Genomic DNA, 25436 nt, shown 5'->3' with positions numbered 1-25436 from the left:
AGTCTAAGTTCATTTAAAACACACAGACTGATGTGTTGCTGGTGTCTAAATTGTCAAACACAAAAACAGTCAGAGAGATTCTACGGAGTTTTAGTGAGGCACACTTTAATAAAAGTTTGGACTTTTAAGCCTCCTATCATTCCTCTTCTCTTTACGTGTTTTTTTTCTTACATGCGACTTCATACCAACACACATACTGATATGGGATAAAAGAAAAAACTCATGTTAAGCAGGCACTTGTTCAGATTAAAAAAACCAATAATACTTATATATTCTATATATTCAATACTACAACATGATTGTTAGATTGAAGCTTTAATAGAGTGTGAATAAAAGTTTGAAAAAAAGGGGGAAAAAAAAAAACTGGACCAAGAGTTCGTGGTTTTAACATTTTTGGAGCCGTCAGCAACATGAATTGGCCCTCATGTGTTGGAATAAATATAAATGATCTCAGTCATTCCCAGTTCATAATCACAGATACACAGAGTGAGGAGCAAGAAGCGGGTTGACTTTTGATTGAGTACAAATCAAGATTAGAGCAGATCTACTGTACACTGCAGACCACATGTTTGCCATAGTGACTGTTCTGTGCGGTTTGACAGGAAATGGATTCCCTGGAATCAGGATGTAGCAACTGGCGTGCGGTGCTGGAAATGATCAGGAAAAATAATCAAAGACGGAGCAAGTGTTAATGAGGGGGAACGCCTGTAGCTTCTCTCCCTTTACATCTGCGTGTGTGTCTCATGTATGTGTGTCTTCTGTGTTTGTGTGTGTCCATCTCTGCCTGAGGAGGTAATGATGATGGATGGAGGGCGATATTTGGATTGAGGCAGCTGTGCGCAGTGAAGGTTAGTTTGATGGTACTCAGGGTGAGTCCCCTACTCTTTCTGGCTCATATATCCGTCCTCTGGTACAAAACCAAAAGCATGGCATGATTGACTTTCATGCTTTGGCAGAAAACATTCATTCATTCCGTCGACAAAGACCCTTTTGTTAGTGTATCTTGGGAGTTTGTGTGAGTGCTTGTGTTTGTCCTTGTCCTTTCTTTTTGTATCTGTGCTTTCCCATGGTCCCTCTGTAGCCTGTGGGCAGACAGCTGTGTTGCTGAGGTTTCATCCGCAGATGTTGGAGTCGACACCGGGACTGTGCCCCCATCTCCACCTTGTAGTCCCTGCTGTGAGGCACTTTACATCTGCTTATTATCCCCAGTCAGCCCTAAGGTGATCCATCCATGATGTGACTCTTGATCACAGCTCCGGCTCTTGCCTTATCCTTTGATGACACACACCTCAAATGACAACCAACATAAAACCCGGGACAGGGAACAACCCTCATTTCCGCACAGATTTCCGCCCCAGTTTCGTCATGTCTGGGATGGAGAGCTCAGATGAAGAGGAAATCTTTTGGGTGTGTGTGTGTGCATATGTATGCAGTGTAAGTGTGTCTATATGTGTGTGTGTGTGTGTGTGTGTGTGCACTGAGGTACTTGATTCAGCTGTTTGACGATGCAACTTCCTCTCGCACCTGTGAACATAAACACATACACACAGACACACACACACACAGACAGACTGTGCATGGATATAAGATGTCATGAAGCTAAAATGTTGCTAAAACATACCTACTGCTGAGATTTAACAACTTCTGTGACGGTGTTGTCAGACAAAGTGAAATTCTTGTTTGAAGGGAAACACAGAAAATGAGTAAAGATGTCGGCGTGTCTGCAATATGTTGATATCTGAAGGTCAGAGAGAGCTCCAGCCAGAAATTGCTACGGAATGTTTTTTCTGGTCAAACTGTGACCCAACTTAATGAGTGATGGTCCAATTGTTAGTGTGCGAGTATGCAAGTGTTTTCGTGCTCCTAGTCCTTTTGCTGTGGTCTCCACATCGTCTCCTGTTCAGCCGTTCATTGTCCCTGTGTTGTTTACTGCAGCCCAGAGCCCACGCTGGGCTTGATACCTTTGCAGATTCGCCTGCCAGAAAAACTTTTATGATGAAATGTGAGGCAGGAAAAAGGGAGGTGAGGACAAACAGAGAAGTTGTTTTCTCAAAACCTCTGTTTAACTTTGCTAACCAGTGTCCAGAATCCACATTTGGCATGTGTAAAGAAATCAAGGAGAATGGGTGTGTGCCCGTTTTTAATGTGTGTGCATGGTTTTATGTTTAAGAGCAGGTAGATACTGTACATGTGTGCAAGCAGAAAGCTGTTGCATTCAATTTTTTTTGTGAAATATCGTGGCAGTGTTTGCTTTACGAAACTCCATCGAACTTAAGCTATCAACTTCAGAAACTTGAAAACATATCAAGGTCATTTTTAAAAATCAGGCTGGGGTAGCTTAGTGGAGTCCAGGGGAAGAGGTTGTGATACAAATGTGTTTGTAATTCATCTAATCAAAGAAACTCCTCAGTGCAATCTTAAATGTCCCCTTTGGATTTGAGCTGGACTGGATGTTAGTGGGCCCCTCCACTCTTTTCCTTCACCTGTCACTTTATTGCTTTTTTTCCTCAAACTCTGAACAAAGGAAACTTTGTGATAGCAAAACAGAATCAAGTCAGAATGAGTTGTCTCTGAACAAACAGAGGCGTTGTTTTACATATAAAAGCTCTCACATGGAAACACAAATCCACTAAACTACAGAGTATGGAATATGGGCCAGTCCCAAAGAAAACCTGGCTCTAGAACCTGAGGGATTAGTCAAAAGGACATGTCACTTTGTCTCACTGCAGGACCTACACCTTTAAACGGTAATAGGAAAACTCCTGTTGAGTTTGGAGCGTGGCTGGAAGGATGGAGTGTTGAAAGAAAGATATTCGTCGTAGGGTGAGAGAGAGAGGAGTTGCTGGAAGGCGACTATGGGAGAGCAGCTCGAGTGGGAAGGGAAAATTGGAAAGGAAATTGAAGGAGAAGCAAGAGGTTAATCACCTTGACTTGTTAGCTGTCTGTCATCTCAGCATGTGTGCCTGCTGATAAAGCCATACAGTATTTCCCGTTACAGATGTGATGGTCTCGTAGTGGTTTCTAGTAGGGGAAGCAGTGGCTGAATATGTAAAGAATTCTTACACCTGTATTCACTTTTTTTTTCTATTGTGTCCTTCTTCTTGCTTTCCTCTGTTGCTCCTTCTCCCTTTCATCCTTCTCCTTATCTGATCCCTCCGTCTTTCTCTCCGTGTTTTGCATGTTCTCTGCGCAGCGGCAATGAGTGCTTTAAGTGGGTATTAGCAGGGCGTCTGTACTGTCCTATCACAGCTTAGTGGACCAGTGCAGGTGAGACAGCAGGGATTTCCTGTTAGGCCTCTCTGCTACATTCTTGCTAAATTGCTCCTTGCCAGGTGGGGTTCAGGGGAGGGGGGGGCATCTCTCTTCCCACCTTTAATGTCTGATACCAACAGTTGCAAACACACACACACACACACACGCACACACATGCATTCACAGAACAGCACATGGATATCAGAACAGGATGATGTTCATGTATTAACATACAGTGCTCTCAAAGGATTAGTGGTGTCACCAGTGTGTGTGTGTGTGTGTGTGTGTGTGTGTGTGTGTGTGTGTGTGTGTGTGTGTGTGTGTGTGTGTGTGTGTGTGTGTGTGTGTGTGTGTGTGTGTGTGTGTGTGTGTGTGTGTGTGTGTGTGTGTGTCCAGTGTGGAGTGGGGAGGACAGAGCAGGGCTCAGTATTACACTCTGGTTTTCTGCCAGAGGTGCAATATGAGATAAATACTTCACCGTCTTACACCTGGGGGTCCTGGCCTGCTTCTAATGCCGCTGCTGCAGAGTGAGAGGACTCCTCTGTGTGTCCGGGGGCTTGCACTTCACATTCTTATTTGACACTAGCCAGCTGAACAGTGGAACAAACAACACAACCATTCCTATCAGTTTGGTTTTCAGTCGTGTCTGTTTTCAACGTGTTGTCATGTTAGGCGCTAGTAGCTTGTTGCGTTTTCTTACTCGAGTGATACACACACAGTGTGTTACACACACAGGCTTCATGTTGAATGAGTCAACTGACTATGAGATATATATATATATATTTTTATTATACATTGATCATAGATCATTATCGTAGGTCAAGGGCTGCACACTGGTTCATGGTTAGCGCTAACACCTCACAGTGAGGAGGTTCCTGGTTCGGATCCCCTTCAAAAAGGACCTCTCTGTGTGGAGTTTGCATGTTCTCTCCGGGTTGTCTCCTCCCACAGACCTTTGACTCTTTGAAGTGGGTTGTAGCTGGTTGTGTGTTTCTATATCAACAGTCCAGGGTGTAAGGGAACTTTTCGCCCAACGGCAGCTGGGATCGACACCCCTGCGACCCCGAAGCTCAGCTGCGGCTTTAAGGTTGATGAACTCAGTTAAATTTCCCCTCCGCTTTCTCAGTCTTTTTTGTGAGGCATCCTGTGGGAATAGTTGAGAGATGAGAAGGCGAGAACGACGGACCCTGTTCTGAACGTTTTTCACAAAGTTCACCTCAAGTAACGCTTGTTAAAATGACTGTTTACGAGGCCTCCCTCCCTGTTTCCTTTCATCTCAAGTCTGTATTTGTCTCTTGAATTATTTAACACCCACACGCAGACCGCCTACTCAAGTTCATAAGGGTTCACTTATGGCAAAAAGTGCTAAAAAATGTAATCAGGTGTTGAAGAGCGACATACTGTAGGATCACATAGGCTGATAATGACAGCCAGCTGAGAGTGTGTGTGAGTGTGTGTGTGTGTGTGTGTGTGTGTGTGTGTGTGTGTGTGTGTGTGTGTGTGTGTGTGTGTGTGTGTGTGTGTGTGTGTGTGTGTGTGTGTGTGTGTGTGTGTGAGAGACTGAAGGCGTTGAAGCAGAACACTTTTACTCGTCCAATAAGTTCTGGAGCGAGCTTGGATCTCAATCATCTCCTCGCTCACAGCCAGAGACAGAAATGGATTTTAATGTGAATGAGAAGTGTGTGAGCAGTGTGATCTATGGCAGTGCTTAACCCAATCATACAACACTCTCAGTAACAACGGATGGGACAGGCTCCAGGCTCCTTCTGTCACTATCTTTTACTGCAGCGCTGTGGTTCATGTCATGGGCGCTGAACTTTTACTACTTCCAAATGTCAACAAGTAAATGTGTTAAGAAATGTCGGGACTTGTGCTAAATAACATGATGTGGGCCACCTGACTGAGAATTGGGAAAGAAATAGGCACGATGTGAGCTCTCATAATCCTTTTCTTGTGTTTCTCTTTCTAGTCTCATGTAAGTGTTTCTAATTGTCCGTCTCTTTGTATTTCAGTAAATCTGGACATCTTTGCACTGTTGTTGTCTTTCCTATCTGTCAGTTAGTATAATAATGTGTTGTACAGCAGCTTTATTCAGCTCCCCTTGTGATCTCAGCCTATATGGAACACTTGATATGCCCTCGTTCTGTCTGACTTGTTATCTGCCTGTCTGCACCCGTTCTCGTCCTCTGTAGGTAGATGCTCTGCGTGTGCGTCTGGAGGAGAAGGAGCAGTTTCTGACCAAGAAGACCAAACAGCTTCAAGACCTCACTGACGAAAAGAGCACGCTCACGGGAGAGATCAGAGACATGAAGGACATGCTGGATGTCAAGGAGAGGAAGGTTAATGTCCTGCAGAAGAAGGTGAGTGAGTAAATCGCCGTAAAGTATCTGCAAGTGGTGCATTTAATGGAACCAGACTCGTAGGGCATATCAGACTTTTTCCCCTGTGAATCAGAAATACATCTACTCAGACGTAGTGGCTTGACCCTGATTTTCAAAAAACAGAATTTACACAAAAAAACAGTAATAATCAAATTTTTAGGAACTCCTCACAAAATATAATTAAACTCTGTAGTCTGTGTCTTCCTTAAAACTTGAACGTTTTGCCTTTTTTTTTAGATATTTTTTCTCGCCTAGCAACGGAGCAGGTTGTGATTTTGTCAGCATATTTCCAAAAGAAGGAGGGATCTGTTTTTGGCAAAGCTCATGTGTTTGACTACACTAAGGGTATGAGTGTGTCAAAACATTAAACTGGATATCACCCACACACGAAAGTGCAAGCTGATCGGCTGATGGCACACAGTGAGGATTTCGTCTTTCAACTGTGCAAGGCATGTGTCGTCTATTAAATACGGTTGATTAATTAGTATACCTGCACGGTCGTTCAGTTACTGCTCTGTGTGCCTTCGACTAGCTCCCCAGGGACAAATAAAGTTTTTTGAATTTGAATTGATTTAATTAATTGCTATATGGGGCATTTCTACCGTAGTGTTCAGAATACTGTGAGGAGAAATGTAAATAGGATGATTTAGTACACGCATTGCAAATGACCAAATCTAAAAGACATTGTGGGGATTGTGACTAGTGTAACGCACAGATGGCTGCTGTTATTGTCGCCAGGAGGAGTCATAGCCCAATGAAACAGGACATTCACAGTCACTGAACCCTCAAAAAACAAACATTGACGTTAATGTCTTCCTATTTCCCCAATTTTTTTGCCAACATTTTGAACTGGGGATTTCCTCTTTTGCCGGTTGCACATCTCTTCCCAAGCTCGTCTCCTTTAGTGCGCTCCTCTCCACGGTGCGCTTGTGTGTGTGTAGCCATGGCCAAAGTGTCATGCCTGAGCGCCGTGCCATGGAGGACACAGCTCCCACCTCCTGCACAATCTATAACAATCCATCTTAAAAAAAAGGTGGAAGGAAGAGAAGAGGTCCTATTTTATACCAACTTTTTATCATAAGCCCATTTTTCTTTTAATCTTGGCCTTATATCTCGCCTCCGTCTCTTCATTTAATCTGTTGTTCTTGTATGTGACAGATACGTAAAAGCAACATCTGCCATCTGCCAGCACAGCAAACACAGCTTCAAATACAAAATCTACTGTATATGAATCCACACATACAGATACACTTGTTCTCTCACACAAATACACACTTTCACTGCATGTCTTAGAGGCCTTAATGATTTTTATAAGGTTAGCCGTTTAGACAGAGCTTGTGGCCACCTGTGGTGTTCATGTTGGTTATTCCTCCATAGACCAATTACATACACATAAAGGTCCCTTCTGAACTTCCCTCTTCCTCTCATGTCCTCAAATTAGATCTCTCCCCTCTCTGTCCTCCCACCCTCCCCTTTGTGACTTTAATGAGAGAAGGGCTCTAAAGGTCACAGGCCGTGTCATCACTGTGTGTGTATGTGCGTGCAAGAATATGTTCAAATACATTATTTTGTTTGTGCACCCTCCATTTGTTCCTGTGGGACACGTTTAAATATGACCTTTATGTGCACTCCCCTGGGCCCCTTTTATAGTTCTTTTTTTTTTTTTTGGACCAATTAATGTTTTGTTTTTTTCTCAGCAGATGAATGGGACTCTCTGCTTATTAAAATTAAAATCTCATTCATATTCAATTTGAACTTTTATTTCATTTCATGGCCAAACACGTCATGATTTAAGCACTCGCTTCAGTTTGGATGCAACCTTTCTTCGATTTTGAACTACAGTACTCCTCTCTATTTCCCTTTTATTCATATGAGATTCTAATATTCATTGCTGTGTGCAGTTGAGTTTTTGTACAGCAGGCCTCAGTCGACACTCGTCTTCCAGCAGGAGCAAAGAGAGATTACACTGGATGGGGACCCTGCAAATATTTAGCATAATTATGCTGCCTGCCATTTAGTTGATTTTTGGATTTTTGACTCTTTGTTTTGATGTCTGTTTCTCCCTTTTTTTCTTTCTCAGGCACATGATTTGACTTTAACATTATTTTTGTTCCAATCGCTAAAGCCTTCGTCCTCATTCTCAATGTGAGAATTTGTTTTTAAAACCATGTATTGATAGAGCACAACTTGGAATATGGTCCACACCATCTTCAGGTATCTTTAAATCAACTGACAGTATATGTTTTCATTGAATGTAAGGACACAGTTCATTCAAGCGTGTGCATGAATGAATGAAATTCATTTAATTTAATTGGATTTTTAAAATTTTTAAAATAATTACACTTGGTACCCAGAGGCGTTGCAAGTCTGCATACGCTGACCACAATCGGATTGTTTTTCCAAATGTTCTATTTTGCACCAGTCCCCGGAAGCTAAAACTTGCAGTGTGTAGTCTGAAGAGAAGAGCAGGAATGCATCTTGACTTTGGTTAACTTTCTGGCTTTAATAACTGCTCACAAAAGAAAAACACAGAAAGGTAACTGTAGGCTTTGAAGTTTTCGCACAAAGTATCACAACTCCCATGTCAGAAAAGTCTACATGCCGAGGATATATTTTCTGACTAAATGTTTTCTGCATGGTCTGGTACTGGATTGGGTGGCCTTTTTTACTGGTCCAGTTTTACCTGGTGTTATTTCATCTTCCACTGGTGTTTTCTGTGGCATCATGTCCGCCCCATTGGTCAGAGCCTCCCTCATCTTCTGAATATTTTTCTTTTTCCTGAAGGAAGGCTTTCCTCATCCTCTCCACATCATCAGCTGCCATCTCAAACACCTTCCTCTCCTCACACATAGCTTCCTTTTCTGGCTGGTCATTTGTTGCAATTGATTTTCCTACTCCTCTTTCATCTGGGTACAAGTTGCTGACAAGTTTGTGACAAGCAAGAAGAAACTCTTCTACTGTTTCGCACAACAGAATCGTCTAAGCTGCCATATCCTGGGCGGGATGAAAACACTGGAGGTGACCACGCTCATTCCAATTATTGTCCATTTTCTGGAATAAACAGAAACATGAAAACACGATATCATTTGTTGTAACTGTAACTTAAAGCAATCTACCAGAACAACGTATCGACCAGTTTTCACATTGGAAAAAAACAGTTTTAGTTAAACAATGAAGCCGAAATGAAACAAAAAGACATACTTGAAAAAGTCATAGAACACAGGAACATTGTTGTGTCCTGTTTGATCTCATGAGGAATAAATCCATCTCTCTACATTGTTACAGTTACTGTAGGATGTATTTCTCTAGTAAACTGTAGTTCAAATGAAACTGATCGTGGTGAGCTCTGATTAGCATGTGAGCAGGGTATTATTTTTACAAATTAAAAGTGGTTAGATAGATTTTCTCAATGTGTGTTTTTTTTTTTGTTGCTCACTGGACCACAGAATGAAATTCCTGTCATGTCTTTTTTATCAAGGATTTAAACTATTACTACAAAATCTTCAGACAAGACAATACTTGTTTTTTTCAATTTGGTTGAACTGACTTTGTATTGCGATTTCGAAAATGTGACAAGATTTATCTAGAAAAAAATTTACATGATAACTTTTACAAACAGAAGTCATAATAAGGGTAGTTTGACCATAGTGACCTGTCCGCTGGTAGAGGTGTTCTGGGGCATGATTCATGTGTACCTGAGAACGATCCTTAGGAGCTGTAAATGCAACCGTGCTCAAAGACAAGAAGTGGACCGCTATATGAAGAAATTCTAAACGGCTCCTGTCGCTTCAAAAACTGATGTATTCATGCAGCACGGTCACATTCCATCCTCTGAGCTGAACGGCAGATGTGGACGTAGGAAGAAGGTCACTATTGGCGTCTCAGAAATAACAGTGTGGATACAGTTCCCGAGTGGTTGCCATGGTTTCTTCTCCTTTCTGTTTTTTGGCTGATTTGCAAACCGACTAAGTGCATGCTGCTGTATCGGACTGTTTACATACACAGGTGTACTCAGGTACAGAAGATATTACTGATGTGAATGCAGACCAGGAGGGGAAAAGGGGAGGAGGAGAAATAATGCTTAATGTGTAAACACCCTCAATGTCACTTATAGCTTCAGTGAAAACTGGCCTAGTCGCCATACTGTAGATTGGCTCATCCTCTTTTACCTTTAAGAGTATATTTCTGCTCTTGGACACAATAAGTAAAAAAATCTCTTTACAAGAGAAAGGACAGGAGTGTAACTTTAGAGCATAATTTACAGTATTTCTCCTCCAGTTTTATGTCATATTAATCATCGTATTCGGGTTGTAAAAAAGGTTGTTTACAGTCCCCAGGTGTTTGAAGTCCTCCCAAGACAGGATGGAGCTTTCTCTGATACATCCTGTATCTAAATATCAAGGGTGCATTATCCTAAATAAGGAGGACTGTTTTTACATGACACAATCCCCTCCAAAGATGGAAGATATTTGAGGTGATGTGGAAAAAAAAAAAAAAAAAAGATTATCAAGTTGCCTAGCCTTTTCCAAATAAAATTATCAGCTCTAAATGAGTCAACTAAACACAGTTCATGAGCCTATTAATCTCTTGTATATAATCCCCACTGATGGAAAAAGTCAATATGTATAACAGACACACACACACACACACACACACACACACACACACACACACACACACACACGTGTTATCCCCTTGGACAGCGTTGAGGTTTTAGAGGATGCATCTGTGTTATTACAACAAGCTCTCTATCCTCACTTCAAACAGGTCCAATTCCCCACCACCCATAGGGATGCTGATGATGACACATGTTGATGACAGGTCAGCCGGTGTATCAGAATGGTTTTTCTGCCTTTGGGTGTTTTTCGGCCTCTGTGTGTGTCAATGTGTGTGCGTACAAACTTGCTCTTTTCCTGCTCATGAGGAATTGACATCTGGAGAACTAAGCGAAAGCAGTCAGACGGATGTTTATGTGGCTGCAATATAAAATGGAAGAGGCTGAAGTTGAAAAGAAATAAGATGTTAAAAAAAACAACAACAGATCGTGTCTCAGACAATGTTCTATGTTAAACTGAAAAAATCTAAATAAAGAGTTCCAAAAAAAAACAAAAAAAAAAACAACAACACAAAGACGTCTGTTAGTTGTATCAAACTGTAGTTTCAGATCCCGTTCATGTTGCAGTCCTTTAGTATTTGAATCTGAATCATACCTTTCTGCACAGACTCTGGGTTGTTATGGTTGCTCAGGTTTTCTCTTGGGTTGTTTTTTTTACTTCACGTTCTGTCATGTATCGATTTGTTTTTACATTCTTCACTTAAAAACACAAGTACTCCACCTGTGCCTTACTTCCTGTGTCACACAATACTGAGATGCTTTTGGGCTCACATTGGGCTGTCTCGTCACCGTCTCGCTGTGAGAGAGTTTAATTCATCAACGTTTTTTAAAGGTCTTGTCATCTTTTGTATGGAAGGCCTTACAGCCTGTGAGACACGAGTGAGTGTCAGCAACTAAATCAGCTTAATTCATTGTTGTATATTGGAGTGCTGTGAGCAATGCAACACAACGTGGCTCACCATTTTCATCCCGACGCCCTGTTTCTATTTTCCTCTCTGTCACTTGCGTAGACAGACGAGGAAGAAGGAAGCAGGGCGCTCTAAAAGGCCCTGGCACTTCTCCTTCAACAGAGCTTGGTAGCTTGTCCGTACAAAGGGGAGATAACAATGCATAAATAATATCTACATCTACATGATTGAAATGTTGAGCTTTGAAAATGTTGTTTTTTTTCGGCTCACCTTGAGGCCTTTTTTGCAGGCCTCTTGACTGTTGGGATTTGAGTCAATCGCTCCGCTTAACAAAGCACTACAATGCCGTATTGTATGCAGAAGGAAACTGACATAAGAGCATGAGAACAATTTCCAACCAGAGCTCATGAACTCTTTGTGCTACGGTGTGTGATCAATTGTCAATCATGATCTCAGTGCTCACTGTATGCATGTTAAAAAGAGAAGGGGCCGTTGACAATTTGAAATAAAAAATAGATTTCGAATCTTCCGCAGACAGAGGGCGACGTCAGATCTCAGACCGTTGTTTTGTGAAATTGGCCAATCAAAACCAAGTATTTAACATAGTGGTACAATGAAATAATGCATTTCTTCGGAGACTTTGCTGCGGCATGTATAGATTACTGTCGCTCTAACAAGATGACCTCGTCCTTTGGGCCTCTTCATGGACACTCAACATGACTTACAGCATGTAACCATGATGTCATGTGTCTAGATTGAGCCTTACATTGATCCTAACAGTAAGAGGCGGAATTTTACTTAAAATAATCAGGACCTGGCCTTTAAATGTGAAGAGAAAATGCATGTGATTTGTTAGTGCAGATATTTTCAGTCTTACGAACCATAACACAGTGGCTGCTCTGTTGGAGACGTGGCTCTGTGAGACCGTGACCAATGCATAATGATGTATTTATTTGTTTATTTTTTTCAGCCCCATGCGTTTTTTTTTTTTTCTTCATCTGGGAGGGAAGGGGTGTGGGAGGTAGACGTGCAGCTCCGGTTGTGGTGTGGTTTTGGCATACATGTGTTATTCATGTTCAAACATCGTGGTCGTCTCAATCCATATTCATGCTTTATAAAAGAAGGCTTGCTGTGTAGTAGTATAGTGTCCCCTATCAGGTTCCCTTCCTATAGTAACCACAGACAGAGATTCAATTACAACTGCCTGGGCTACATTTGGCATTTTTTCGTGTCTGTGTGTGTGTGCGTGTGTGTGTGTGTGTGCGTGTGTGTGTGTGTGTGTGTGTGTGTGTCTTAACAGAAGGATGTCCTGTACACAAGGATCTCTGTTAGTTATGATAGAGTCTCACAGGTCCTTTCTCAGGGGGGCCGAGCTCTGTGTCAGTGCTCCCTCCGCCACACTCTTTCAACACTTGCTCTGGCTGGGTGTCATCGCTGGGCCTGGCCCAGTCTCATCGGCACGGCTGGGGCCTTTGATTGTGGGAAAAGTCGGGCGAGAGTGATAGAGAGATAAATAGAGATGTTCTCTGGCCCTCTACATTTCCTCGCTTTCCTTTCGCCTGCTTTGATGTCTCTCTCTCTCTGTGGAGCCATTGCTCTTTAGTCGGACCCTTTTTTCCTCATTTAAAGAGCCTTTTGTTTTCGATGAAATACCCCAATGTCCATGTCCCTTGATGAATCAGAAGATGCACAGCGTCTAATGACTGTCTCCAGTTATTGCTTTGTTCATTTGTACAACTTACTGTAGAACCGGAAAGCTATAGTGCAAAAATCCATCAGAGACCCTGCTCTCTCTTTTCTCTCTCCCTCCTCCCGTGTTTTATGCACCGCCCCGAAAACAAAAAAACACTGACACTTTTGAGTCTGATGCAGATGGATAGAGAGGGGAAGTGCGGCTTGTTGATAGAAAGCAAATATTAGTTCAGCATTAGCACAGTGTTAATTGAGTTTAGGTTTCAAAACTGAGGAACTTTTTATGAAGAAACTTTCTTTTCTTTTTTTCAAGTAACTGATTCCTTAAAACACTCACATTTGGTAGCCATCTTAAAAAAAGGTCAATTGTGTCAAATGACATGAAATCCCCAGATTTGCTTGGACCACATCATCACAAATCTTACCCTAAAAATGTGAAATTTGCATCGACCTCCTACATGTCAGTGTTCTGACATTTGAAGCTTGTTGAGGATTTACCATCTTAACGGATGTTGAGAGACATACGTGACCTACATTCACTGCAGGATACACTGCACATATATCTGAAGTGTATGTTAATGTAAGAATAGCATGTTTCAAAGATCCTCTGAACCTTCCTGTGTGTGTGTGTGATCTTGACAGATCAAAGATGGGACCACCAATGCCTTTCATCGTAATGGATTCCATCTGACCAATCACAGAAGAGAGACATAGTTACAGATAAGCCCGTTGTTACATGTGAGGTTCCGGTAAACTGCCCCCCCCCCCTACTCTGCTCCTATCAGCAATCAGCCTGGGTTAATGGTGAGCGCCTGAGGATGGCTGATTGGAGCCAGGCTGCACATCAGTCAAGACAAAACCTCGTATGTGGCCAAATATCACGCTCCAGCTCTTTAAAGCCTTCTTCCTGAACGCATCACTTGCACTTCAGTTAAAGAAATCAGACGTGTGATGAATCTCGGACTGCATCCTGATGACACAATTCAGACTTACCTGATGTTTAAACCTCACCTGTAGGTTAGGCGTCAGTGGTCAAGTCTTAGTATTTCATACTAAAGTATCAAAACTGACTCATTTCACCCTCTCATGTGAAATGAGTCACAGTTTGAGTCTGTCTCTGGGTTAATATGTAAATGTACAATATGATTTATTTGACCTGTCTGACCAGATCTCTATAATGTGAGCCCTGCTGAGGAGCTACAACAGTTTGTTCCCCACTGGCTGGCCCCATCGTTGTCATTCAATCTTTCTTTCTTTCAAAAAGAAGAAAAAGAAAAGAATGAATAATTAATACTAATGGTGCTGGGGCAGAAGAATAAAGCGTTGGGGTAATTATCCAGCAATCATTGCAGCATTCCACAGCTGAGGGGGGCAGAGATAGAGGTCTTGAGCCTAAAGAGCATGGACGTGGATCAACTTGGCCCGCACACTCACACTCACGTACAGCTCTGCTTGCACAAGTGCAATCCGTCTTCATTGAGCAGCTCAGGGTCTGCAGAAGTCTCTCCCTGCTCATTTGAGCTCCGTGGTCGACCAGAAGAAATCGCTATGAAAACAACACACACTTTGCCTTTTCTTATTGTTTCCCAGCGTGTCTGCAAATGTGTGTGTGCGTGTGTGTGCGTGTGTGTGTGTCTGTTTATCGATGTCTATTTGGTATGTATGAATGCAGTGGAGGCTCTGTGTATGAATGACTTTCTGCAGGAATGTGCAGGAAGAGGGGGAGGATGTCTGCTTGTTATATGTATAAGTGCAATATGCACCGCACATTGCCTGAACCTGACCCAGCATTCATGATAATAATCACAGCCTGATTGTGTGTGTAATTTATGTTTGTATTCCTCAGAGATCAGTACTGTGTATTCAGAATAAGCCACATGTTACAATTGACTGAGCAGAATTAGAAAAGCCTATTGGGTCTCCTGTTACCATATGCAAATATGTTTATGCAATAAACAGAGAGCGGGCCTCATTAACAGGCTTCTCAGATATTTTTGCCATAATGGTAAACTGCATAGAATGTTTCAGAATAAAGGTTAATAACTGTCTTCTATCGATGAGACCATGTGTTTGAACAAACAACTGGGGATTTTTCTCGAACATTTTCCGTGTTTCACTCTGCGTTTATATGCCGATTTGCTAGCATCCATATGAGTTTGTGTGTGTGTGTGTGTATCCAAAGGACACAGAGCACCTTTGTATTTCTTAACTGGCACTGGTGGTAGGGAGCTAAACTCCTGTTGGGCCCATGGAGGGGAAGCTGCTGAGACATTCTCAGGCCTCAGTGGTAATCAAAGTGATACCCATAGAGAATCCTGTCTCTTTCGTTCCCCCCCCCCCCCCGACTTTGACTATATTTTCCCTCTGCTGATGTTTGGCAACAACCTGCCCGTTTGGCTCATTAGCCTCGAGCCTTACCTGTTCACCGTCCTTTTTGGTTTGCAGGCAAACATTTGTAGGGAACAGCACAGAAGAAAATCAGGCATGCTAGCACACATGCAGGTACAGATACATGTTTGTGTTGAATTGAGCCCAGGCTTTTCTTTCTTCTTTTTTTTTCAGAAGTGTTGGCAAAAACCTCAAAAGAGCACAGACAAAGCCTCTTTTTCAGTACGTCATCAGGGAGAACTATTTGCTTCTTTGTTGTGACATTTAGAAGAAAAAAAAAAAAAAGCAAAACTTTTCTCTCAGAAAATTTAGAAAGACCTTTACTTCTCCCCTGTTCAGAAAAGTGCGGATGATTTCAGATCCTGAGCATCGTGCTCCCTGACCCTCAGTTCTCTTTCCCTTCCTCTCTCGGGCACAACTCATCTTGTGAAGTCACCGTACTCCGTCGTTCGGCTCGATAACAGATGAGTAATTTCTCCTCAGGCAAAGCAGCGTGACATCAGGAAGGTCATCTGAGGGAAATTTGGGGAGAGGTGTGATTTCTTGCTGTAAGGGTCTCTGTGTCACGTTGCACTGTTGTTCAGTCGAATGAACCGTCTATGGAGACCTGGTGAGAACAGCTGTGAGAATGTAGTGCGAGTTGTTTGGTGTAATTGGTGCGGTTAATTCTTTCCGGACCTTGTTCTGATGAAACTTTTGTACAAAGAACTTATGACAAGATAGAATGCAAAAGTCGAATCGTGCAATTACATATCGGAGCCGAAATGAAATGCTAATGAGCTTGGACTTGTACAGCACTCTCCTAGTCTTCTGAATACTCAAAGCACTTTTACACACAACATTCATCCAACATTCCCTCACTGAAGGCAGAGGCTGCAAGAGGAAGTGCCCAACTACCCATCAATATTATACATTCATGCAGCAGGAGAAATTTGGGGTTCGATTTCCTTCTCAAGAACATGTAACTGAAAGAGCTAAGTATCACACCCCCAAAATTGCTGGCAAAAAGACAACCGACTCTCCTGTACCACTGAGCCACAGCTGCTCTTTTAAGTCTAAACATTTCTTAAATATAATGTTCGCTTTTTGAAAGAGCGTTGGGAGTCTAAATTCTCTCTCGTTGTACTGTTATCTGCTGAGCTCACACAGTGGATGGCTCAAAGACAAAAAAAACACAATAACACATTTTTCTTTGAAAGTTAGCGCAGGAGTTTGAGTGTGTTGGCTAAACGAGCCTGTTGCAGTAAATCACCACATGGGGGTGCCAGGTCACACAGTATATGAGCGTCCAGAGTCTCTGAGCGCGGTTGTTGTTGCTCAGTTTCCCAGAGAGGGGATGGTGGTGTGGAGTGTTGGTGGGATGGGGGGGGGGTTAAATGAAGTGCACACACACACACACCCTCCTCACACTGAAAAAGGTCACTGTCTTTCCTGAAGTTGTCAAACCCAAGCTGTGTTTCTCTTTGAAGAGCCACATCTGAGTGCTCACTTCAGGAGGAAGTCTTTTATTAAACTGAAGAATCAACAAGCTGTAATGGCCAGAGATGGGAGAAGCATGCAGTTTTTACATGTTTAAGTATACTGTAACATCTACAACAATCATAAAATGCTAAGTTTAAAAAGCATGTGCTTCACTTGGATGACAGTTTTTGATTGAAGAGGACTTGAAATAGCAATTTGATATTTCCAGTTTAGAGTCTTTCATCATCGTTTCTTTCTGACTTTGACCTAGATTTCCCTGGGGAAGTAAACCCGATGCTGCACATCGTCCAGTTTGTGGTTATTGTGCTCTATGTATTTGTGTGAGTATCTCTGCGTGTGCGTGTGTGTGTGTGTGTGTGTGTGTGTGTGTGTGTGTGTGTGTGTGTGTGTGTGTACATGGCATGCATTTATGTGCCAGAGCCAAGATATTTGAGTTTTACAACTGTCCCTGTCATATTTTCAGCAGTGATGACAAGCATAGAGAAATGAGTTGCCTTTCAGAAAGGGGTAACCAGTTATTGTTTAGTATTTTTATTGGTCCAAAAGAGATTTCAAATTACCAATGATTGTATTTTTATGGTGGTCACGCTCCGTGCTGGTCTCCTTTGTGTTATGCAGAAATGACTCCCTGTAGGCCACAGAGTTCGACTTTTTAGTTTGGATGGAAGACAGACTTGTCGACCTGGTTTGCGGTTTTGTTCTGAAACAAACTGTTTTTTTTTGTTTTTTTTGCCAGAGCTACGGCCATGATAATGTTTCAAAAGCTTTTCTCCATTACATCTCTGCTTGTTTTAATCATGTTTAGACTCCAAGGACTACAAACTGGTTATTCTAAACCCCCTACAAAGAATATACAAATTACTTTTGTTGATGTTTATTAACTTAACCGAAATGCAGTCTACCTATTGTTTGAGATATGAAACCCCTGCAAGCAAATGTCTGTCATTCATTTAAAATGAAAAATACATAAAATGAAAGTGATTCTTTCAACAATGACAACACAACTCTATAGTTCTCCAGTTACGCCAATTGAATGTTAAGTCATAACACTTCAACTTAAGCAACGTCACTGAGTGTGATTAACTTTTCTTTTCTTTTTTTTTTTTTTACTGAAATTGTATCAAAAGTAGCTTCTGTTGAGCCCCTCTTAACTACTTTTTCATTTTCACACACACAGTTATGTCCATTTCAATTACCGTACTTAGTTTCTCTACATCTTGTGTTTTGAAGCGCTTTCACTCTGTGTTGGTGCTACATCTGTTTACTAATTGCAAAAGTCAAGGTCATTTAAAGGTAACCATGCATCAACACCCCCTCTTTTGGTCCCGTCCTATCAGCTTGGTGATAAAGTTATCCGAGTCAACAGTAGGGTTTTTAAACAGTGGGGAGCCGTGTGTGTGTGGGATGACTGTAGTCAGACGTCAGTTTCTCGGGAGGATACGCGCTCGCTGAGACAGACAGTCCACACCGCAGTGCCTGGCCTTTAGCCGCTCTATCGTTGGTGGTCTGCTTCTGCGGGAGGTGTGTGTGGTTGGAGAGTAGGATGACATATGCACTGTGGTTTAATGATAAAAGCCTGTGTGTGTGTGTGTGTGCGTGTGTGTGTGTGTGTGTGTGTGTGTGTGTGCGTGTGTGTGAAACAGAGAGAGAGAAGGATGCGGGAGAAAAGTCGGAGGTAGCCTCTCACACTGAGAGATAAAATGAATGACTGCTGTTCTCATCATAACAATCGAGCTACTGGAGGAGAGGCCCCTCTCTCTCCCAGAAAGGTAAACAGCTGCCCCGCGCCTCTCCTATCCAACAGAAAGCATTTCTCTTCACAGAGCATGTTTTGACTTTCAGAAACTCGCTCAGAATTCCTCACCCTCTTTCCCATATCCCCCGCTCACGTCACTCTTTCTCATCCGCAGATTTAGGCTGTGTTGAACGTTTTTTTTCCTGCACAATTTCACAGAAGGCCCAGCGACGAGGCTAAATATTTCATCACAGAGGTTGTTATTTTGTGAGACCAGGCCAAAGCAAACTTATGGCTGGTGAAGAATGTAATCATTTATCTAAGACCGGAGGCAACATACTCAATTAAACCTGAAATAGGGCCCTGTGGTACCCATAGTGACAAGAGCGAGGTCGTGCTTGGCTGCAATTGTATATGCTCCTGTGCATATTCAGGAGAAAAAGGTTATGTCAAAGCTACCGAGCTCCTCCGACAAGAAGCCAGATATTGAGTTTGTTTGGACTTCCTCCTGTGTTTACTGCAGATGGAGATAAGCACGTTTAAGCACCAGGCTTGTGCAAGCTGTCGGGGGCCTCACTGGCACCATATGATGTGGTGATTGTAAATGTTATAACTGGTCCAGCTTTGCTAAAATCCTTTAGAAAGTCAGTGAAAAGTGCTTCCTCAGCCCTGAAATCTCATGTAACACACCCACGGCAATCATGACTTGCTGGGAATTGCATCTGCCTTTGGTAAAGTTAAGCTTTCCCATCATTCCCTGAAGGATTTATTGTCCCTATCGCTTGTGGACTGACCTACCAGAGCCTTAAACTTGGTACTGTAATGACTGTCATTAACCTATCAAGATCTGCTGAAGGCTTCTGGCTGCTTTTTTCCCACCCCATGATCTCCAATCGCCACTTTCGCTCCATCGCCGAAATCCAAGATGGTTCCTTTGGATCTGTGTTTTTTTCCCTCCAGGGGGCGGAGAACACCAAAGTCAACAGTCTAATCTGGATTCATTTGTAAAATAGCCATGGAGATTTGGACATTATCTATCTATGTACCCATGACTGGAATGCAGCTCTTTCTCCCCTCTGGACATTCTTTGCCTTGTCACAGTTTCAGTTCAAATATGGTCTCTTGATGTCCTGAAGTGCTTTTCTTGTTTTTATTGGATTCTCATGTTCATAAAATAATGAAGTCTTTTCTATGCTTTACTTTTGTGAACACTAGACCTAATCTGAGAACAGACCACTTGGGTCAAATGTGGTATTAATTCTTTACAGCAGTGACTCAATGGTGCTTTGTCTGTTCGTTAAAAAAAAACAAAACCTTAAGATTGCGCTCGATGCTCTGTGCCAGTCTGAAAGTCTAAGTCTCACTACTTTTTTTTTTTTCTTCAAGATGTCAATTCAGAATTGTAAAGAATGTACAGTGTGGCTGTTACAATTAAAGGCATAAGTCACCATTTCCGGTCACCAGATGTGCTGTCTCTTTGTAACTGTAATTTGTAGACCTCTGGAGTCTCATTGCACTGCATCCTACCACAGCTGCATCTGCTAGTGTTTTGTTTGGTACAGCCTGGAGCATTTTGTGTTTGTATGTGTGCCTGTGTGGTTCAAAGTGCTTTTGCATCTGTCTTTTGTGTGTTTGTGTTCTGTTTTGCGTATGTCCATCAGATAAAAACTGTTGAAAACCACAACTGGTTTTACACCACCACTTTATCGACATGAGGTTAGCCACAGAAAGCATGATGTAGAGACAGTTAAGGCCCGAATGAACCCTTAGTGTGGCACTGCTTAACTGGGACCGGAGCATGTTTGGTAACACGAGCTCGTAGCTAATGGCTGTGTTGTCCCCTGAGCGCTAGATCGACTGTCTTTGTGGATCCATCTGTACCTGTCTTAACTTAAACTGTACAGTGGATGCTTTCATTGATGCTCATTTATCAGCTGCACGTCAGACTATGACGATTACAACAGGATGTTGCTGAATCCAGCTCGAGGCCGAAACCGCCATTCAGAGTCTGTTTTCATCTTCTTGATGAATCTGTGCTCAATGGAATAATTCCTTCAGGGTTCTGGTGTATGACAACAGACAGTGAAAATAATGAATGAAGCCATCGTGACATCACCCATTGGTTTAGTGGCTTCTCTTTGTAGCTTTTAGTTCGGCAATCTGGCCGTCTCCTCTGTGATTTTCTGGACAAAAGGATGGAACTGGTGGAGTTGGCAAATGCCAAGTTAACAAAGCTATACAGTCTGTGCCTTCTGGTCAATAAGATGGTTAACTCACAGCATGAGAGTTTATGTCTGGTGCCAGATGATTACAGTTTTTAGGCAGTGTTTCCCACACATAGACGAAACTTTGGCCACCCCTGTATATTTTGGGCCTTTTTTCAAGTATTTACAATTTATGTACTGTATGTACAAACCTAAAATAAAAACATTGATTATTCATGGCTAAAAAACAACAACGAGCTTTTGGAATGCCTCCCAATTGCTGCACCCACATCTGTGTGAGGGGGAGCGAGCAGTAAAATCAATACCCTACTAACCTTGGCCCCTCTTTTTCTCTGTCTGTCTCTGATTTTGTCTTTCTTTCTTCAGATCGAGAACCTGTTGGAGCAGTTGAAGGATAAGGACAAACAGCTGGCTGGGTTGAGGGAAAGGGTCCAAGGCCTTCAAACCGACTCAAGCAACACAGACACAGCCCTGTCCACACTGGAGGAAGCCCTGTCAGAAAAGGTACAGAGCAGGAGTTTAGTCAAGGGGAAATTGGAGGGAATAGATTAGTTAGTAAAAAATAATAAAAAAAATACTGAAGGTAAGGGTTGGGTTTTGACTTTTTGAAAAGTGATTGAATTAATAGTGGGAAAACTAATCCACATGCAAAACTTGTGTGTCAGGTGCAGACATTAAAACTCACAAATGAAACCATTAGACCACCGCTTGGTCTCGAACAGCCTGGAAAATGTTGCACATTGAGGCACACTAGTCTTTTAGGAAGCTTGTATACAGCACAGGGCTTAATTAAGTTGCCTTTGCAATGACTCACTGCCATAATTTACTGACACAGTCTCCTAATTTATGGACTTTGGGCCACACTAGATGAGGTCTTGTCTGAAAACAGTGAGTGAGACGACGGCACTAAGAGAACGGAGGTCTTAGGTGAACGTTGACTGAGGATTAATCCTTGTCAGTAACTGAGCTCAACATAGGGAGTGTATGATCTATAGAATAAGAGGAGGAAAGAAGTGTTGAAAGGGTTGAGGAATCGAAGGATGGAAAAGTGGAATGGCAGAAGAGGCACAGGCCTGATGGAAGAGGTGGCCTGAGAATAAAGGGAGGGTGAGGTCAAGGAATGCAAGGGTGGAGGCAGAGTAAAAAAAAATTAGTAACTTGTGCGAGACATATGAAAGAAGAAGAGAAAAGGCAGAACTGGCACGAAAAATGAAGTTGCTAAGGGATCAGACAGGGAAGGAAAATAAGATAACACAGCCAAGAACCTATAGAGGAAAAAAGAAATTAGGCATCGGTGTCTGTGAGGAAACATAATGAGAGAGGCCGCAAAGACATATCAGATTACAGTCTGGGTCATATGTTGTGTTGAACATCATTTATAACTCTGTTCAACAGTTTTCAAACCTGATCAATTATCTCTGATATTAGGGAATACAGACACGATCTTACAAACATACTCCATGTGAATCCGTTTGTATTGGATGGTCAAATTCATAGCAGAGTCAAAATCACAGCGCTCTATGGCTGCCATGTGAATTGAGGTGAATCAAGCAGACTAACTCCATATGGATGGACGGGTGAGTGGATGTTGGTCGTAAACATTCAGCGTTTGTTGTTTTCTGGCAACATGGGAGAGCAGCTGGTCTCCATAAAGCCTCACCTCAACACAACTGAGCTAGCATGCTTCCACTAACACTTAAAGATGAATGGACTCGTTGGCCACTGTGGTGTTTTGTTTTCAGTGAAGTACCTTGCTTTTGAACGAACAGGTTATTCACCTAATAAAACGCCACTAATTCTCTTGTACTTCTGGGTAAAAAAAAAAGTCAGTTGCGAGGAGCTGCAATGCTAATGTTCATCTTATTTCTCTTCTCGTCGACACTAGCCTTGAGCGATGTGTTTATGAACTTGAATGAATGGTTGATATTTTTAGCCTGGATTAAACACAGTGTGATTTGATATTATCTACTGTTCTGATGATGACCACAGAGTTGCCAGATTCTTGGATCATGGTATCTACACTGGAACTGCAATCTATAATGAGATGATGCCTTTGGCGTTGCAGGCTAAAAAAGGTTACCATGTAAATATCTGCATGTTCTATAAAATAAAAGATAAATCCGATTCAGCTGGTATACTTTTGGCCGGATGTAGAATTGGGTAGGGTTGTCACCAATGCAGACAGCTCTGTTACAGTATCTGTTAAAGGAAGAATATGCGACCAAAACAACTCGAGTTACATTGTCGTGTTAGCAGGCTAATGGTAGTGCCCTTTAGTTTGCTCGTGTACGTTTGCACGTGGACATTTGATTTGATATTCAAATAGGCACTGAGCACAGTATCCTTCTTTTATCTTATCTTATCTATATTTTCAGAGAATATATACTGGATTTCTGCTATATTTATGTGTAAAATCTTTGGAGTATATTTTATAAATAGTGCCCTCTCGTCTTGGTTACATGACGAGTAAGTAGGTGATTAAAGAGTTTGGACATGTCAAAGTACTATAGAAATATTGTGGAGAATGTAGAAATAAATCATTGATTGTTAATGCTCTGATGATTGATGAACTGAAATGATTGCTCCTGTCTTGAAGAGTAAATTGTGCCAAAGTGTTAAAAGTTGAATTCAAACCTTTTCACCTCTGATCGATGCAATCTTTATGTGTTCTCCGAAAATCAATCTATTAATAGACAAGATGTAAGATTCATTCTGTTTACAACACTAGGACCAACACACTTACATGTTTTCACTTGGAATGTTTTTTTATCACCTCATTTTGTTTCTGGTGCCGACAGACTTTGAAATGAATAGCATAATGGGCACAATAAACTTTCAATCCTTTTTCCCGCCGTGGCCCATCTGTTTACCCAGAAACCACTTCTGATATAGCCTACATATAATTCAGCTGGGATGAGGAGAACGTTGGCGAGCGTTTCAGACTTTGTGGTCAACACAGGGTGTGTGTAATGTGTTTACAAGAGAGTGTGTGTGTGTTGCTAATCACACACCCTGTCACAAAGATGCTCTCGGAGCCAGTTGTTCGCCACACTGCTGTGGTTCTAATTAACAAGCTAGGGCATTGTGCCCAGGCCCAGCCCTGCTCTTTGGTGTGTGTGTGTGTGTGTGTGTGTGTGTGTGTGTGTGTGTGTGTGTGTGTGTGTGTGTGTGTGTGTGTGTGTGTGTGTGTGTGTGTGTGTGTGTGTGTGTGTGTGTGTGTGTGTGTGTGTGTGTGTGTGTGTGTTAGTTATACTGTTTGTGCAAGTTTTTTGTGTTTTCATGAGCGCCACACTTAAGTCTTACAGACGTAGATTTCATGATCACATCCTCGTCTCTCACTCTCAACCCCAAACATCCTAGAGGTATTTCACAATATGAGGAAGACACCCAGGACCTATTAGCCATCTGAGCTCTCTCCTTCTTTCTTCTCTCTCTCCATTTTCCCCTCTCTTGTCCTCCCATCCGAAGCCCAGTATGCAGAGTGGTAACTCAGCCAGGTCTAGTTAGTGGCTGTATTTGTCCAATAGCCTAGAGATTAAAGCTGCCAATCATGTGGTGATGCCACATCATAAAGCCTCACTGCTGACTTTCACTCCGTGCCTAAATAAACACCTGAGTAAACACCTTGGTAATCACTTCTGTCCACACCTTAACACACACATACACTGTAACACACCGACTACACACACCTTACATAGTCCACCACCCATGGTGTGGAGCTGGTCACAGGCCAATGCCCCAAGCCGTGATCCCCCTGCTGTCCAAAGTGATCAGAGCACAGAGTTAAGTTATGATGTAAACATTCCAGCTACGTTTATCAGAAGGCAATGTGGAGCTGTAAGGAAGTGATCTACAGTACTGTCGAATCTGTTCTCAATAAATCTGTCTCACTCCCTCAGCCCTTCTCCTCCTTCCTCCAACTCTCTCTGTCCTAGTTGGCCCTCATCTCCCCGTGTCCCTGCTATTATTTATGGCAGTATTATTTATGACGGGCATTTATGAGTTTGTCTTTGGCCGCACTTTGTGAAGCATGCTGGCGAGCCAATTCAGCAAGAGACTGGCTCAAACTTTCAGTAATGATAGGAAAGAACTGTAATCACAGAGGACCAATGATCTCTCGCCCTGGGAATAATAATAGAAAAAAAAACAACCTCAATCTTATCACAATTCGTCTTAATGAGCTTTTATCCAAATCATGGATTTGTAGCATCTTAAACTCATTCCTTGTCACACCACCGTCTCAATGCTACTTTTCTTAAATCTGTTGTTTTTCACTCTCTCAGGAGCGAGTGATTGAGAATTTGCGTGAGCAGAAGGAGCGGGAGGACAGGGTCCACCTGGAGGAGCTGGATCAGATGAGGAAAGAGAATCAGGAGTTAAAGGAGAAACTTTCAGCCCTGCAGCCCCACAACATGTCCCAGAGTCAACCTGTCAACCGCAGCCCGACGCCGATCCAGAGGCCTGACGGAGAGGTCAGTGGAGATTGTTTGGATGCCGACTTAGTATTTAATGATGTGCAGAATGTTTGTTGTTGTAATTGTTATCAGGATTATTGTAAAATATAGGATGTATTCTAAAAAAAAACAAAAAAAAAAAACTCACTGTCAGAAGAATTTGCGTGTTGATCTGAGAATTTTACCCAACAGCTCAAAAATGCTCGTCTGGCATTTGTCTGCCGCTACGAACCCACAGTAATTAATATTTCATCGTTGCCAACATTATAGCTGACTTGCACATGCAAGCAGACTTGTGCTGAAA

General features: G+C 42.3%; 1 protein-coding gene across 16 annotated transcripts in view; it reads left to right on the top strand.

Annotated features, from left to right (window-relative positions):
- Window positions 1-25436, top strand: part of LOC306833597 (ERC protein 2-like) — a 141293-nt gene that overhangs the window by 26412 nt on the left and 89445 nt on the right. For all 16 annotated transcript variants that reach the window (XM_079358958.1, XM_079358957.1, XM_079358959.1 and 13 more), the window contains 3 exons: window positions 5445-5612; window positions 21045-21182; window positions 24962-25150. In XM_079358958.1, the coding sequence (XP_079215084.1) occupies window positions 5445-5612; window positions 21045-21182; window positions 24962-25150 (495 nt within the window). The remainder of the gene's footprint in view (window positions 1-5444; window positions 5613-21044; window positions 21183-24961; window positions 25151-25436) is intronic.

This window comes from Symphodus melops (assembly GCF_947650265.1).
Source record: "Symphodus melops genome assembly, chromosome: 13".
Lineage (NCBI taxonomy): Eukaryota > Metazoa > Chordata > Actinopteri > Labriformes > Labridae > Symphodus > Symphodus melops.
The sequence above is the reverse complement of the archived record's forward strand: the minus strand, read 5'-3'. Positions and strand labels throughout refer to the sequence as shown.